General features: G+C 55.4%; 1 protein-coding gene across 6 annotated transcripts in view; it reads right to left on the reverse strand.

Moving 5' to 3' along the window:
- Nucleotides 1–217: 217 nt before the first annotated feature.
- Nucleotides 218–15,874, reverse strand: part of CACNA1E (calcium voltage-gated channel subunit alpha1 E) — a 107,719-nt gene continuing 92,062 nt past the window's right edge. For 4 of the 6 annotated variants that reach the window (XM_036387995.2, XM_036387992.2, XM_036387994.2 and 1 more), the window contains 8 exons: nt 14,136–14,241; nt 12,640–12,747; nt 12,046–12,146; nt 11,669–11,775; nt 11,028–11,136; nt 7,983–8,163; nt 7,706–7,896; nt 218–4,391 (listed from right to left, as the gene is read on the reverse strand). In XM_036387995.2, coding sequence (XP_036243888.1) covers nt 3,852–4,391; nt 7,706–7,896; nt 7,983–8,163; nt 11,028–11,136; nt 11,669–11,775; nt 12,046–12,146; nt 12,640–12,747; nt 14,136–14,241 — 1,443 coding nt within the window. In that variant the 3' untranslated portion in view covers nt 218–3,851. Of the gene's footprint in view, nt 4,392–7,705; nt 7,897–7,982; nt 8,164–9,524; nt 9,654–11,027; nt 11,137–11,668; nt 11,776–12,045; nt 12,147–12,639; nt 12,748–14,135; nt 14,242–15,874 lie in introns of all 6 variants that reach the window. The other 2 variants (XM_054515723.1, XM_054515722.1) reach the window with 1 other exon arrangement.

The following is a 15,874-nucleotide window of genomic DNA, read 5'->3' on the forward strand; positions in this document are numbered from 1 at the left end:
ATATCTCAATATCCTCCCTGCCCCTCTCCTCCACAGCCCCCCACCCTGCCTGGGCTTGCAGAACACCCCATCCCACAGGATGGCAGTGCCAGCACAGGCTGTGTGCCTCCCCCTCCCTGCCATGGGGACCTTTTCAGGGGTCCATGACATTACCCAGAGTCCCCACAGCCCCCCCAGCACAGGGTGGGGAGTGCCAACGAGACCAAGCCTGCAGCAGTTCTTTACAACAAGGTTTTATTTTTCTTTCCTTTTGACAAAAAACATTGAGGAGTTGTACATTGGTGGTGGTCAGCTCGGTTCCCCGTTTGGGTCCAAACGAGCAGCTTATGTTACAACATCCCACCCCAGAGCCTGGGGGATGGAGGCAGAGCATCTCCCACTCCCCCTCCCCAGGAGAGACAGCAGCCCCACGCCTGGGGGGCTCTGCCATCCAAGCTCTCCTGGGGGGACAGGAGGATGGCACAGCTGGGCTCTGTGTGCCAGGGCTGCCACCCCTCCTCACACACCCACCACAGGGAGATTTGCAGGGCTTCCAATCCAGTCCCAGCACCCAACTGGGAACCGGTTGCACGCCCCTGGTGAACTCCTGCCTGCCCAGGGCATGTCCTCTGCAGGCAGAGATTGAAATCCATAAATCCATCCCCCCTGCCCATCCTGCCTCCGAGTGGCACAGTCCTGGTGCCGGGAGGCTGCAGGAATGTCCGAAATTCCACAGAGGAGAGATTGCACAGCAGCAAAGCCCAGTCCAGCGCCTTGAAAAGCAAGGCACGGGCTGCGGTGGTGCCTCGGGGCCAGTTTGGGTTCCCCCCTCGGTTCTCCCCTGGTTCTCCCGGGGGTGTTTTTGGTTTCAAAGACGCGCTGTGCAGGTGCCACCGTGTCCCCGCCGCTCCCTGCCTGTCCCCAGCGCTGCGGCTGCTCCGGGAGAGGCAGAACGGGGCAGTTTCGGGCCCCTTCCGGGCGAAAAGGGGCTGTGCTGTATCGCACACAGTTTCTGTACTGTTAGTTGAACGCAGGGCTGACATGCCAGAGAGCTGCGGTTCGGGCGGTGGCAGCCCGCGGGGGCTGTGCCCCATCCTGTGCCACCAACACCGCTCGCCGGCCCCATGCCCGGGGCTGGGGGAAAGAAAAGCGCCCAAAAAGCTGGAAATCCGCATGGAACGTGCCCCCGCTCGGAGAGCATCGCTGCCTCCCTCCCACCCGCCAGGCACAGACACAAAAAGCCGCCTCCTCCCGTCCCCTCCGCGGGCTCTTACTCAGAGCCCGGCGCATTGTCAGACACCTTTCCGCATTTAGAAGGAGACGATCCCGACACCTATATTTAGAGCAGGTACGGCACCGCCTTCCCCTGCCCCCGGCAGCACCGCGTCCCCTGTCCCCGCTCAGACCCGGCTCTCCCAAATTCCAGAGCTCCGGAGGCTTCGGGCTGGAAGCCACGAGCTGCTCACGGATGGCTGGAAGGGACCAGGCAGCAGTGCCCGTGTCCCCAGCCACCAGGGACCTTCCCCACGGCTGCACGGGACAGGGTTTGTCCCATGGAGACAGAGGGGGGTATGCAGGATCTGAGCCTGTGGAATTTTTGGATCCCTGGGCAGGTTTGGGAAGCAGCAGAGGTGGCCCCCAGCATCAGGGACCGCTGGAGGCAGGAGGAGCTTTGCGCCCTCTAAGGGGGCACAGGGGGCACTTAGGCCATGGGAAAGGGGGGGTTTGGTCCATGCACGAGCCCTGGAGCTGGAAGCCTTCAGAGCCACAGGGATTTGCTTCTCACAAAGCAGAGCTCCCTCGGGGAGCTCACAAAGCGGTCAGGGCATGGTCTGCACATGCAGGAGCAGGGCACTTTGTGCACCTTTCCATCAGGAAGAAGGCATGAGCTATCCAGGACCAAAGCAAAGCCTGGCCAGAGCTGCTGCTCAGCTGCACAGCAGCCCCAAAGACCCAGACCACAACAACCTGCAGCAAAGCAAAGCCATGGGCAGGAGGAAGGGCAGGGTGAGGGCTGTGCTGCCTTCCCCTGCCCATCCCACGTCCCATCTCCACTTACAGCCACCACATCTGGTCCAAACACACAGAGCATCCTCCAGCCCTCAGAACAAACCCTTCCCTGAGGCTCCAAAGGCACAGCACCCTCCAGCTCCCCAGACCACGCTGGGGCTGACAGCAGACACAGCTCATAGCAGAAACACAGCACTGGCCACCAGGGTGAGCCACCCATCCCCACGGGCCACCAGCAGCACCTCCCTGGGCACAGCACTGCGCCCACTGCATGGATCCTTGAGAGCTGACAGCACTTAATTAGCAGATAAATTAATGACTGGAGCTGGAAGGTGCTCCTGTTCTGCATTGTCAGTGTTTGCAGGAGGGCTGAGCCTCCCTGCTCAGGACAATGCTCCTTCCCCAAGTCTCCCCAGCTCTTGGGCACCCACCTGCTCCCACACTGGGGCCGTGGGGTTTGCACAGCCAGCCCCCCATGGCAGCCCTTCTCCAAAGGGGGGCCAGGCCCCCGGAGAGGGCACAGGCCATGGCTGCAGGGGAAACTGAGGCAGGGCTGGTGCCAAACCCCAATGCCTGTGCCTGGAGGAAAGATATTAAAGGTACATCATGCACCCACAACGTCTTCACTCCCCTGCAGACATGGATTTCTTCTTTTCCTGGGAAAACAAGCAGAGGCCTCTGAGAGAGAGGTTTGCCATTACCCCCTTGGCACTGCCTTCTCCTTGGGACAGCTCTGTCCTCATCCCTTGGGCATCCTCCTCCTGCAGGCACCGAGCTGCCGAGGAGCCCTTGCCACAGCCATCTCTGAGAGAGAAAATGCAATTCCCAGAGCTGGAAACACCTGGGAGAAGGGAGCAAGGTGACATTCCCAATGCTCTGTACAGCAGCCCCCCAGGGAGGCTCAGTCCTGCCCCCACCAAAGCAGGGTGCAGGAGCCCCAAGGGGCTGGCCAGCATTGTCAGGTGATTAAAACAAATCTATGTATGTGTATATCTTTATATATACAGCATATAAATATATATACACACACACACCCCGTATATACACACACAGGCACACCTAGAGTTCTCAGTATATAAATAAATATATGTCGGTGGGACACAGGGTACATCCGGCAGCACTGAGCCCCCCACCCCCAGTACAAACCAGTTCTGCCCCCTCTGCTCTGTCTGGGTGCATCCCAACCCCTCATCCCCTGCCCCCACGGTCACATCCTGCCCCTTTTCCAGGCAGGATGAGACCCTCGGGGAGGGAAGTGCAAAGCCACAGCAGCACAAGCCCAAGCGACAGAGCAAAGGGGGTGGGTCCCTTGCATCCCTTTGCTGGGACTCTCCGGCCATAGGGAGCAGAAAATCCCTTGGGATGAGCTTTCCCGGGGATCCCCTCGGGGCAGGGAGCGGGGCTCCGGCCGGGGGGGGGCTCTCCCTTGTCCCCCAGCACTCCAACCCGGCCAGGCCGCTCTGCTGCCCATCAAATGCTTCTCTGTGCAGAAAAAAAAAGTGATAATAATAACTGAAACTCAACAGATTTTAATTTTTTTTTTTTTTGCACAAAGACTTTTTTTTCCCCTTTCTTTTCTTTTTCGTTGTGATTTGTGGGTTTTTTTCTCTCCTTTCCGGTCGGTTTGGGGTGGGGGCTTTTTTGTTTGTTTGGTTGGTTTTTTTGTTTTTTGTTTTGTTTTGTTTGCTCTGTTTTGTTTCTTTTTTGTTTTTTCCCCCTGCGTTTGGTTTTGGTTTTTCAGTTTCATTCCCAGGCGCGGCGAAGAGCATGCATCGGAGAAGGGCAGGGCGGGATGGACGGGGAGGCAGCCGAGGCGAGGTCAGGGCGCGGGTTTGAGGCTCGGGGGACAGAGGGGGCAGCTTCTAGCACTTGTCATCTTCCTCGGTGTCGCTGAGCACGTCGATGCTGGCCCCGCACATGACGCCTTGCGCCGCGCCTCGCCGCCGCCGGCGGTAGTGCCCGTTGGGCATCTGCCACCCATGCCGCAGCGGCGGCGCCGAGCCGATGGTGTTGGAGCGGCCCAGGCTGGTGGCCACGGCCGCCTCGAAGGTGAGCGTCTCCTCCTCACCGCAGTCTGAGGCGTGCGAGTCGTCGTGCAGCGCCAGGTAGGGCTCCGAGATGTAGCGCTGCGGCGTGGACTGCCGGCTCTGCTTGCCCGCTGGAGAGCTGGAAGGTTCCGCCGGGCCGGCCGCGCTGGGATCCAGGCTGGAGGAGAGCAGCGGAGAGCCGCCCTCGCTCTCGTCGGCCGGGGGAGAGGTGTCCCCGGCGTGCCGCAGCATGGAGGCGTAGGACAGCAGGGGACGCGGCTTGGGGGGCACCGGCGGCAGCTGGCGGCGGCCTCGCCGGGGAGTGCTGGTGTCCGAGATGGAGGGGATGGAGCTTTCGCTCAGGGAGCCCATGCCCTGCAAGGCACCGGGACACCATGGGCAATGCAGGCAGCAACACGCACCAAACCACACCAAACCACATGCCATCACACCACACATCACCACACCAAACCACACCACACCACACCAAACCACACGCCATCACACCACACATCACCACACCAAACCACACCACACCCCATCACACATCACCACACCAAACCACACCACACCCCATCACACCACACCACACCAAACCACACATCACCACACCACACCAAACCACACTACACCACACCACACATCACCACACCACATCAAACCACACCCCATCACACATCACCACACCACACCACACATCACCACACCACACTATATCACACCACACCCCATCACACCATACCACACCACACCAAACCACACATCACCACACCACATTACACCACACCAAACCACACCACACCACACCAAACCACACCAAACCACACCCCATCACACCACACATCACCACACCACACTACACCACACCAAACCACCGCACATCACACCAACCCACACCACACCACACTCGGAAGTGCTCTCAAAGCTGGGCCATCTCCTGGAACTCCACACTTCCCACTGAAAAAACTTCTCATCACTTCATGAGCCAGAGAAGTGAAAAGCAGATCTGTCAGCATTTGGGAAATAAAGGGAAACTCGCCCAAAGTGAAGGGCAGGATAAAAGCAGTCCCTAGTACAGGTCATGTGGGCTTAGTCCTTGGTGTTGTGAGACACACAGGGTAAAGCTCAGCTCAGGGGGGTCCAGAGAAGGTGACTGCCTTCATCCTCCCCTGAGCTCTTCTTGGCACAGTACCACCACACCAAACCACAGCACATCACACCAAACCACACACCACACTACACTGGACTATGCTACTACTATTGTGCTGGAGTGGAGTAGGGTGGATACGGGCGTTGGTCCCTCTGTAGCAACTGGGAGCCATGGGTGGAGGCCTGAATTGGGCTGATTTTCTGGTGGCAGCCAGAATGAGACCTAGTATGGGTAGTGTAGGAGTTTGGGAAGGAGTGGGAAGTTGTTGGATTTCTCAGGTGTTTGTGGTGGAAGCCAGTCCACACCAAACCAAATCAAACCACACCACACCAAACCAAACCAAACCACACCAAACCAAACCAAACCACACCACACCACACCAAACCACACCAAACCAAACCACACCACACCAAACCAAACCAAACCACACCAAACCAAACCAAACCACACCACACCACACCAAACCACACCAAACCAAACCACACCACACCAAACCAAACCACACCAAACCAAACCACACCAAACCACACCAAACCAAACCAAACCAAACCACACCACACCACACCAAACCAAACCACACCAAACCACGCCGCATGTGACTGTGTCCACAGGGGTCTGAGGATGAGGGAAGAGACGAGGATCTGACTCCATGTTACACAAGGCTTGATTTATTATTTTATGATATATATTATATTAAAACTATACTAAAGGAGTAGAAGAAAAGATTTTATCAGAAGGCTAGCTAAGAATAGAAAAAGAAAGAATGATAACAAAGGCTTGTGGCTCTCTGTCTGAGCCAGCTGACTGTGATTGGCCATTAATTAGAAACAACCACATGAGACCAATCCCAGATGCACCTGTTGCATTCCACAGCAGCAGATAACCATTGGTTACATTTTGTTCCTGAGGCCTCTCAGCTTCTCAAGAGGAAAAATCCTAAAGAAAGGATTTTTCATAAAAGATGTCTGTGACAACCACACACCACACCACACCACACCACACCACACCCTCTCATGTCATGGACATATTTTATGAAAAATCCTCTCATTAAGATCTTTTCTCCTGAGAAGCTGAGAGGCTTCAGGAATGAAATGTAAACAATAGTTATCTGCTGCTGTGGAATGCAACAGGTGGATCTGTGATTGGTCTCATGGGGTTGTTTTTAATTAATGGCCAATCACAGTCCAGCTGTCTAGGACTCTCTGGTCAGTCACAAGATTTTATTATCATTCCTTTCCTTTCTATTCCTTCCTAGCCTTCTGATGAAATCCTTTCTTCTATTCTTTTAGTATAGTTCTAATATATAATTTTCTATTAATATAATATATGTCATTAAATAATAATCAGCCTTCTGAAACATAGAGTCAAGATTCTCATCTCTTCCCTCATCCTGAGACCCCTGAGAACACCACCACACTCTCCCCACATCCTGAGCTTTTTTCCTTTACTTTATGAAAAATCCCTTTGCCGGGATTTCTTCTCCTGGCAAAGATGAGAAGCCTCAGCTTCTCCATGTTTTGCTGCTTTGGAATGTGATTTGCAGAATTCTTTACCCAGCATTTGATTTGTTTTAACTTAATGACCCATCCCAGTCCAGCTGTGTCGGACCTTCTGGTCTGTCACAGGTTTTTATCATGCATTCTTGTTTTAGCCTTCTGATGTATCTTTTCCCTTTCTCTAATATAGTTATATAATATAATATAATATAATATAATATAATATAATATAATATAATATAATATAATATAATATAATATAATATAATATAATATAAATCAGCCTTCTAAGAATACGGAGTCAGATTCTCATCTCTCACCTTGTCCTGGGGACCTCAACACCACACCACCCATGGAAGCTGCCTCTGTCTTGAAAGGGTCACTCTGCCCCATCCCTGCCCCACGAGCTCCTTGTGGTCTGCAGCTCTTCCCAGAAAGAGAAGCACACAGGCAGGCACTGATGTCCCTGGTGACCAGTGACAGGACCCAAGGGGACAGCCTGAAGCTGTGACAGGGGAGGTTTAGGTTGGATATTCGGAAAAAGTGCTTCACCCAGAGGGTGGTCAGGCATTGGAAAAGGCTCCCCAAGGAAGTGGTCACAGCACCAAGACTGACAGAGCTCAAGACACTTTCAGACAATGCTCTCAGGCCCATGGTGGGATTCTGAGTTGGACTCGATGACCCTTGTGCTCTGTTCCAACTCAGGCTACTCTATGATTCTATGCTCTTGGTGGTCAGAAGCAAAAAGCCCTCCCAAACCCACCCTAGGAAGAGCTGATAGCTTGCCATGGCTGGCATCTCCATGGGTGGCTTCAGGCTCACTCAAACACTGGCACCTCTAGGCTGGCACACCTGACTTTGGCAGGGAGCAGATGCCATAGCAGCAAAAGGATCAGAATGAGATCCAACCCCAAATACTCTGCAGGGTGCACAGGAGACACAGAGATGCCACCAGCAGGAGATGAGACGGTTCAGACCTCCCAGAACCAGGGCTTATCTTCTTATTTTTCCTTTGCACTTAGGAATGGATCCCTGTTACCCACCTGCCTGCTGGGTGTCTGTGACCTGCCCTCGCTGGGTGACCGTGACTCACGCCGCCGTTCCGGTGACTCCTCCTGTGCCTGGGGACTCCTCTCCTCGGAGTTGCAGCGGGAGATGTCCGGGGACAGCAGGTGCTTGCGCTCTTTGGACCGGCCCCGCTCCCTGCCCGAGCGGTGCCCCTCGGACCGGTGGCCTGCAGGACACCCACGTCAGCCCCCAGCACCACCCCCTCTGCGGCAGCTCAGCTCTGGAGGGGTTTTTGGGGGTTTTTGGGCTCACCCGAGTCGGCGTTGAGGCGCCGGGCGGACAGCTGGAGCGAGGAGTGGTAGCTGCGCCGGCGGGACTTGTAGGTGTTGTCACTGCTGCGCTCCATGGAGAACTCATCCAGCCAGGAGCTGTTGGGCCGCTTGTCCCGGATGGTGGAGAAGGATCTCCGCATGGAGCTGGTGTCTGTCACCACCTGCAAGCAACCCCGGCCAGCCGGGGAGAGCATTAGCGCCAGGCAGGGCTGGGGGACAAGAGGGACCCGTTCACCCCCAGCACGGGGATGGCCACGCTGTGGGATGGGGAGATTCGGGGTGGGGGCAGCCAGCCTGAGAAGAGCCCCCCCAGATAACCTCTGCACAAAGCATGGGTGGGAGGAATGCGGGGTTTGGCCTCGGAGCTGGTGGGCTGCCCTTCCCCAGAGGGCTGGAGCTGTGCTGCACGGGCAGAGCCAAGCCCAGGGGCTGGGGGAGAGCAGCAGCACCTCCTGCTCTGTGTGGGGACACAGAGGGCACCAGAGCATTGCTGCCTCCCCAGCATCCCTCCCCACTTGGAAAGCAGGGTGGAGAGGAGCAATCCTTGAAAAGATTGTTGGCAGAGAGGGGTCCCCCAGTGCCCCTTGCTCTGGGTTCATCTTTCCAGCCGCCACCACATCCACACGCCTCCCTACTCTTCCTTTATTCCCACATCCCCAGCCCTTTCCCCTGCACTCCTTCCCTATCTCCCCGCTCATGCTGTTGTTTTATCTTCCCTTTCCTTTTCTTCCTGCCTCCCATGCTTCTCCTTCCTACCTTCTCCCCTCGTTACACCCTGTGTTTTCACATGTTATGGGGAAAACATCACCTCCTTCCATACTTCCTTTGCTTAGTTCTAGCAGCTCTCTGCCACTGCAGCCTCAGGCTGTTCTCCATCTCCTCTCACCTTTCCTGCTCCCAGCCCCTCCTTCTGGTCACCTCCTTTGCTGCTGAATGACCAAGAAAGCCCACGAGACAAAGCCTCCCTTTGTCTTCACACCCCCACAAAGTGCCACGCCAGGACTTGGTGCCTGCACCAAGGTGAGACAGCAGAGCCAGAGACTTCACAGCAAACACCAAACCCCAAAAAACATCTGTGTCTGTGGGGAGGCTGAGCACAGGACAGAACAACAGAGAAACCAGGCAGACAGATGAGGAGGTGAGACGTGGCCTGGGTTCCCCTGGACAGACAGAGCACGTGTTGGGACGATGGCAAAGGACGAAGGCTTTTCATCACCTGTGGTCATCTGACAGCTGGGCTGGGGCTCCTCAGACCTCAGCCAGTGCCCAGGGCTGCAGGAAAGGAGGGGGACAACATGATCCTGGACCTCCCCCACGAGCCTGGAGATGGATCCCCCAGGCTGCTCTCTGCTGCCAGTGTCCCCCTTGTAGGGCAACAGCAGCTCTCCTGCTCGTGCAGCACCCAGAGAAGGGGAGAAGCTCCGGTGTCAGGGTGCTGGGAATGCCACGGGGGTCAGCACAGAGAAGGCCCAGCCTTATCTGGCAGGCTTTGATCACCTGTGGGGGCTTTGCCTGGTTTTACCTGGGGATCCACAGTGAGACGAGGCATGGAGGAGGCCCTCCCAGAGACAGCGTGGTCCTGAGTGTCCACGGGAAGGTAGCTGCCACGGTTAGAGGGCTGCACTCTTTGAAACTCCCTAACCTCTGGCTCCTGGAAATAAACACACAGCCAAGCTCTTGGGATGGGCTTGGAGCAGGGCAGCACGCTGCTTTGGCCCTCTTGTCAAGGGGACAGCCCTGCTTCCTCAGCCAGGGGCAGAATTTAGGTTGGCCAAAAACAGGTGGTAAAACACTAGCACGGGTTGCCCAGAGAGGTGGTGGATTCTCCCTCCCTGGAAGTGTTCAAGGGCAAGTTGGATGGGGCTCTGAGCAACCTGATCTGGTGGAAGATGTCCCTGCCCATGACAGGAGGGTTGGAAATAGATAAGCTTTAAAAAGTCCCTTCCAACCCAAACTATTTGATGATTCTATGAAAAACAGGGTCGAAGCCAGTAGAATTCATCACATTGCCACTGAAAAATACCCTCCAGTTCACAGTCCCCAGGTGAGCCCTGATGTGGTGCTTCAGGCTTGCCTGATGGCCAGCTACCCTTGCACCTCTACAGTGACAGTGGAAACCCTGCCTGGGTCTGGGGCACCCTGGCTGCTCAGGGTTTAACCCCAAAGGGACAAATGGATAGGAATTTAAAAAAAATCAAATCTTCCTGGCCACATTCCTGTTAAAAAAGCACACACTGCCCATAACACTTAAAAGCTTTGGTTAATTTTAGATTTTAGGGGACTCTGTGGATGCTCACGTTCCCTCACGGTGTCGAGGAGATGGGCACAGAGTGATCCTGGAGGGGTCACTGGGAGGGGACTTTATGGGGGCAGGGGGAGTCTGATCTGCCCCCTCCCCACGTGGCTGGGGTGGCCGAGGCAGGGGACACCTGCCTGTGTCATACACAGGTGACACAGAGCTGCAGACCCTGGGGACACAGGCTGGGGACACAGGGCGGTGCCACACTGCGCCGGGTGGCGCAGGAACGCAGACATAGAGAGATGTGTGATATATAGAGATGTGTGATATATATAAATATGTGTGATATATATATATACACACACAGACAGACAGGAGGCCAGGGAGGGCTGCTCCTGCTGGAGACAGTTTGACAGCTTGGCTGGGGGGACTGGGGACAGCACCACTGACAACAAAATGGACACGAAATCCGAAAACATCAGATACCATCACTCAGCACGGGGTAACCCACTGACATGAGTGCTCAGTGGAAAAAATAGCCTGTGGAGAGAAGGATATTTTACTGCAGGACATTGGTCATGGCTCTCACCCCAAAAGCACTTGTGCTGCCTGGCCCCACGGGTCCGGGCAGGTCCAGGCATGGCTGTGTCCCCAGTGCCAGGACATCCAGGGATATTTGTCCCGTTTTGGATCTGCTGCCATCCCTGAGCTGTGCTCGCTCCCCACACCTCCCCGTGCCCACCAGCATCCATGCTGGGGCTGCAGAGGAGCAGTGCATGACTTTACCAGAGACTGGTGCTCCTGGAACTGCTCCTGGGCTGGATCCATGCACGCCAGCTGGAAGATCTCCTGTGGCGAGAGCGGGCTCAGCGAGGGGAACCCGCCTCGGCTGCTCCTGCAAACACAGCCCAGCTTCAGGCAGGTGATCCCACCACCCTGGGACCACCTCTCCTGTAGCTCAGAGCTGGGGAGCCCCCTGCCTGCCCCCCCAGGATGCTGAGACCCCGTGTTTGAGCAAACATCAAGTTCCCTGGAGAGCTGAAGTGGTGCCCCAAGGCAGGAGAGGACACCAGGGCCCCGAGTCCTGCAGCAGCAGTGGGACATCCCAAGGGCAGTGACAGAAACTCTTATCAGCTCATTCCCACCAGCCAGGGTGCAGTGACCCTGCACTGCTCAACAGCTCCTGGGGTCCAGCTTCACCCTTCCTGCAGGAGCAGCATCCACAGACCCCTGGCCATCCCCTTGTCCCACCTCGGCTGCTGCTGGCGGTGCTGACACACACCAGGTACCTGGAATCCTGCAAAAGCTTGGTGCCAGGAGATTCCTTCCTGCTCCCAGCAACAATTTTACCCTTTCTGCAGCCCAGTGCCAGATCCAAGAAGGAAAGAAGGGCTGCAGGAGCAGGAAAGTGGCAGGGCAGCACTCACAGGCCTGAGAGGGTGTCCTGCTGGAGGTACGGCAGAGCCTTGGCGTTGGAGATGATCTCCTGTGGCAGAGAGGACGGCTCCATGCGCTGGAACATGGGGGCATTCTTCTGCATTGGGGAAAGGGAGAAACTGAGCCTGTAGGAAACGTGGGGGAACATCCAGTGCTTCCCCAGCCAAGCTCCCACCACTCAGAGAAAGAGGACACCATGCTCATGCTCCCTGTCAGGGACTGAGGATGATCACAGACACGCATTGTAGTCCCCAGCCCCAACCTGAGCTGTTGTTTTCACCCCATGGATGCATGTTTGGGCTGGGAGGTGGTGGGAAAGCAGAGAGGGTGATCTGAACATTCCTGTCCTGCCCTGGCTGAGCCTCACCTGCTCCTCCAGCTGCTGCCTCTGCTTCTTTGCCTTGCTCTGCTTGTAGTAATCCATGATCATCATGGCTGCATATATTTTCCCAACAGTCAGGTCAGAGGCTGGGAGCATGAGAGGGAACAAAATGGGGTCATTTGTGTTGTAAAATAAAGCACCAACGTGGATCTTGGGAAGAGCCCTGCTCTGGGATACCCTGGTGACCCTCAAGTTCTTCTCACCACTCTAAAAAAGAGAGTTCAGAGCACCCAGACACTCCCCATGGGGATAAAATAGATGGAGATGTTTGAAATCATCATCACCCTCAGCCACCAAGGCACACACCCTCATCATCTCATCAGGTGTGCTCAGCCTCCCACCCTGCTCCCCAGAGAGCATTCACAGGAGGCTGTGGCTTTGGCAGGAGTAGATCCCTGCAAACCGAGTGCTTTTCCAGAGAGCTCCCAAGCAGCCAAACAGAACAAGGCAGAACAAACCCTTCCTCCACTTCTCCTTGAGCTGGGGATGGGTCTGGCCAGTCCCCACCTCCCTTTGGGAAGAAGTTGCTGTGGGGATGAGGGGAGTTTGAAAGCAATGACAGCCCCCACACAAACTCACTTTTTGGCATGGGTACCAGCAGGTCAAGCATCTTCTGGGAGAGGTGAGGCCAAATGGTCAGGATCTCCTTTTGAAGCTCAGAGTCCAACTGCTGCCAATCTGCACCACCTTCAACAGCAGGGAGCAAAAATGGCCCAGACACATCAAACCTCAGCACCAGGGTCCAACCAGCCCCCCTTTCCCATCCTGCAGTGAGGTTCCACCTCAGCATCCATCTCTCTGGGCTGGGAGGGCCACCTTGCATCAGCCAGCCTGGTCCCCTGCTCCCACAGGGAAACCTTCCTCCCATCCCTTCCATATGTGCCTCCATCTCCCCATCCCCTGCCCTCCCACTCAAAGCTGCCACCTTCAAACTTGCCTTGGGTCCGTCTCTGCAGCTCCCATCCCACTCCAGCCCACACACACCTGCTGCTGCCCCACTTTCCTTTTGCTGGTGAGCAGATCATGTGCTGGTGGAAGAGCAGCTCTGCTTGGTAAACCCAGAAATGCTCAGTGAGGCTGTGCACAGAGAGCAGAGTTCTCTGGCCAGGGCTCTGCTGAGCTTAGGAAGCCCTGGGACCATCAGAAGCTGTCAATGTGCCCCAGCAGGGCCACCCAAGCACAGGGGCAATTTGAGTGAGCTGTAGGACACCCAGGTTCAAATCTCTGCTTTGTTTGGAGGGGTCTGAACCCGTCCCTGTTGTCTGAGCACGGGGCTTTGGATGACATCTTACCCTGGGCTGGGTTTTCTCCCAGTAGCTGAGCTGTTCCTAGGGGATGTTTTATTGAAAATGCCATGTTTCTGCAGGAAGTTTTTGATCTGATGAATCACAGCTTTTCCAGTAACAACAACAAAGGAGGTTTTCCTGCTCTGAACATTTTATCTTCCCTGAGAGACAGAGAGGTTTCTTTTCCCCACAGCCTCAGGAAGCCAAGCACGTCTTTTCCATCCTTGGTTTGGCTTTTTACATGGGGAGGAAGGGGAATTCTCTCTCTCCTCCACTACACAGTGGACATCGAGCTGTTTCTTTTCTCTAGGAACAGCTTCTGATGAAGAATTCTCTACCTCTTCCCTAAAGAGATAGATTTTTTTTTTCGGACAGAAAGTGGCAGAATTTTGCCTGTTCAATGCATTTGCTCCCATCTGTGCGCATCCAGGCTCTGGATCCCAAATTAGCTGTGAGGTCCTCAGCCCAGCCAAAGAGAAAGGGACTTTTTTGAGAGGTGATAGGACAAGGAAGAAGGATTTTAAGCTGAGTGAGGGTAGACTGAGCTTGGATATTAGGAAGAAATTCAGAAGGTGGTGATGCCCAGAGAAGCTGTGGATGCCCCATCCCTGGAAGTGTCCACAGCCAGGCTGGATGGGTGGTGGGAGCTGTCCCTGCCCATGGCAGGGGGGTGGAACAGGATGATCTTTAAGGCTCTTTCCAACACAAACCCACGCTGAGATTCCACCAAAAGGACCACGAGCAGTCTGCAAAGGGTTTCAGAGTGCCCCTCTCTGGCACAGGCTTTACCTTTGGCAATTTTGATGTCCAGGGCCGTGCGGATGAGGGCCATGAGGGTGGAGGTGAAGTGGACTGTCATGTCCTCGGCCACGGGCATGTTCATCAGCACCAGTCTCTGCGCAAGAGAGAGAAGAAAACAGCGGACGGAAAACAATATCGAAAAACACATCGACCAGGCTGGAGGAAAAGAAATTAAACATTAAACAAAAGGGGGGGGTGGGGAAATAAAAAAATTAAAAAAAAAAAAGAATCCAAATTAAAAAAAAAAATTAAAAAAAAAATAAAAAGCAACAAGGAGTGTCAAAACAGCACAGCCAAAAAAGAAGGGCGAGGATCACCCCACCAGCCCCCCCACCTCCCCGGCTCCTTCCACCCCAGGACACCGGCTCACTGCCTTCCAGGGCTCCTCCTGCGCCCAGGAACGGCCCCTGAGCCCCCCTCCCCACGTGCCACAGCAGCCCCCGGCACTTTTTTGGGAAGACACACCCCATCCATCAGGGATGCGGGCGTGTGGGATGTGCGGGAGGGGAGGTGGGCTCAGGTTTCCGTTCCCGGGGGGTTTGGCTTTCCAGCTCTCAACCCTTCCCAGCTGGGGCAGGGGAGAGGAGGGTCCCTAACCTTCAGGGACTTCAGATGGGCTGGATATTCCTCTAGCATGCTACATCCTGGCACTCCCTTTTTGCGTCTTTCAGAGATGAAGTTTGCCAGCACATGCAGGGGGGTTCCAAATTATCCATGGGTGGGGAAGGGAAAGGAAGGGAAAGGAGAGGGTGGAAAAAGTGCAGAAGGAAAGAGAAAAGGGCAACCAAGGCAGGTTAGACACGCCATGCTCCTTCCCCACCCTGGCAAGGCGGGGTGCAAACCGAAGTGACCAGATCCACTTTCCAGAGAGTATATTTTGCTTTGTGAACACCTTGGGTCAGCCCTTCCCTGCCCATTCCTTTTCACCCAGCTTCTCACATCCCTTTCCTGCTTTCAAGCCTCCCTTTCTCCCCCTGGGAAAGTGTGATGGTGGATGTATGCTTGTGTGAACACACACGTGAGAGCCTGAGAGGGTGGAAGCATGTTTGGAAGTGTGCAGGAACCCAAAGGTGCTATCCCTGCTAAAAGGCCAAGAAAAACCCCAATTTCCTCCTCAACGACAGCTCCTCCTGTAGCTCTGGGCCTTGTCCTGGCAGCTGCTGCCCTCAGAAAGCCACACAGCTCCCACTGCACATCCTCCACAGCTTCCCACGTTCCTGATCCATAAGCCTGATCCGCAGCTGGGACTGACTGACAGCCACCACTGCGGGAGGGACAACTCAGAGCTGCCTTTGGAAGGACCCTGGCTTTGCCTTGCACAAGCAAGGGAAAGGGCTTGGACAGCCCCTGCTGATGGTCCTGGCTCCTACACACAACAGGCCTGCTCCTATGAGATTTGGGATTTGGGATTTGTCCCCACTGCCCACCTGCTTCCCATCTCCGTGGGCTTCTGCCCTTGGGTCAGGATGGTTCCAAGCCCCTGGGAATGAACTCCTGAGGACATCTCACTCTCCTAACTGTGCTACAGGGCTGTTCTTCACCTCCTGCAGCCCTCCCACTTCCACACTCCTGCTGATCCTGCCCCTCCTTTTCCCCTGGGAGCTGCGAGCTGTCACTGTGACACACGTGGGGACCAGCCAGCATGGCCAGGGCTCCTGTGGGCACACTGGACAACTCAGAGCTGCCTTTGGAAGGCCTCTGGCTTTGCCTTGCACAAGCAAGAGAAA

Source organism: Molothrus ater, chromosome 9 (genome assembly GCF_012460135.2).
Source record: "Molothrus ater isolate BHLD 08-10-18 breed brown headed cowbird chromosome 9, BPBGC_Mater_1.1, whole genome shotgun sequence".
Classification (NCBI taxonomy): domain Eukaryota; kingdom Metazoa; phylum Chordata; class Aves; order Passeriformes; family Icteridae; genus Molothrus; species Molothrus ater.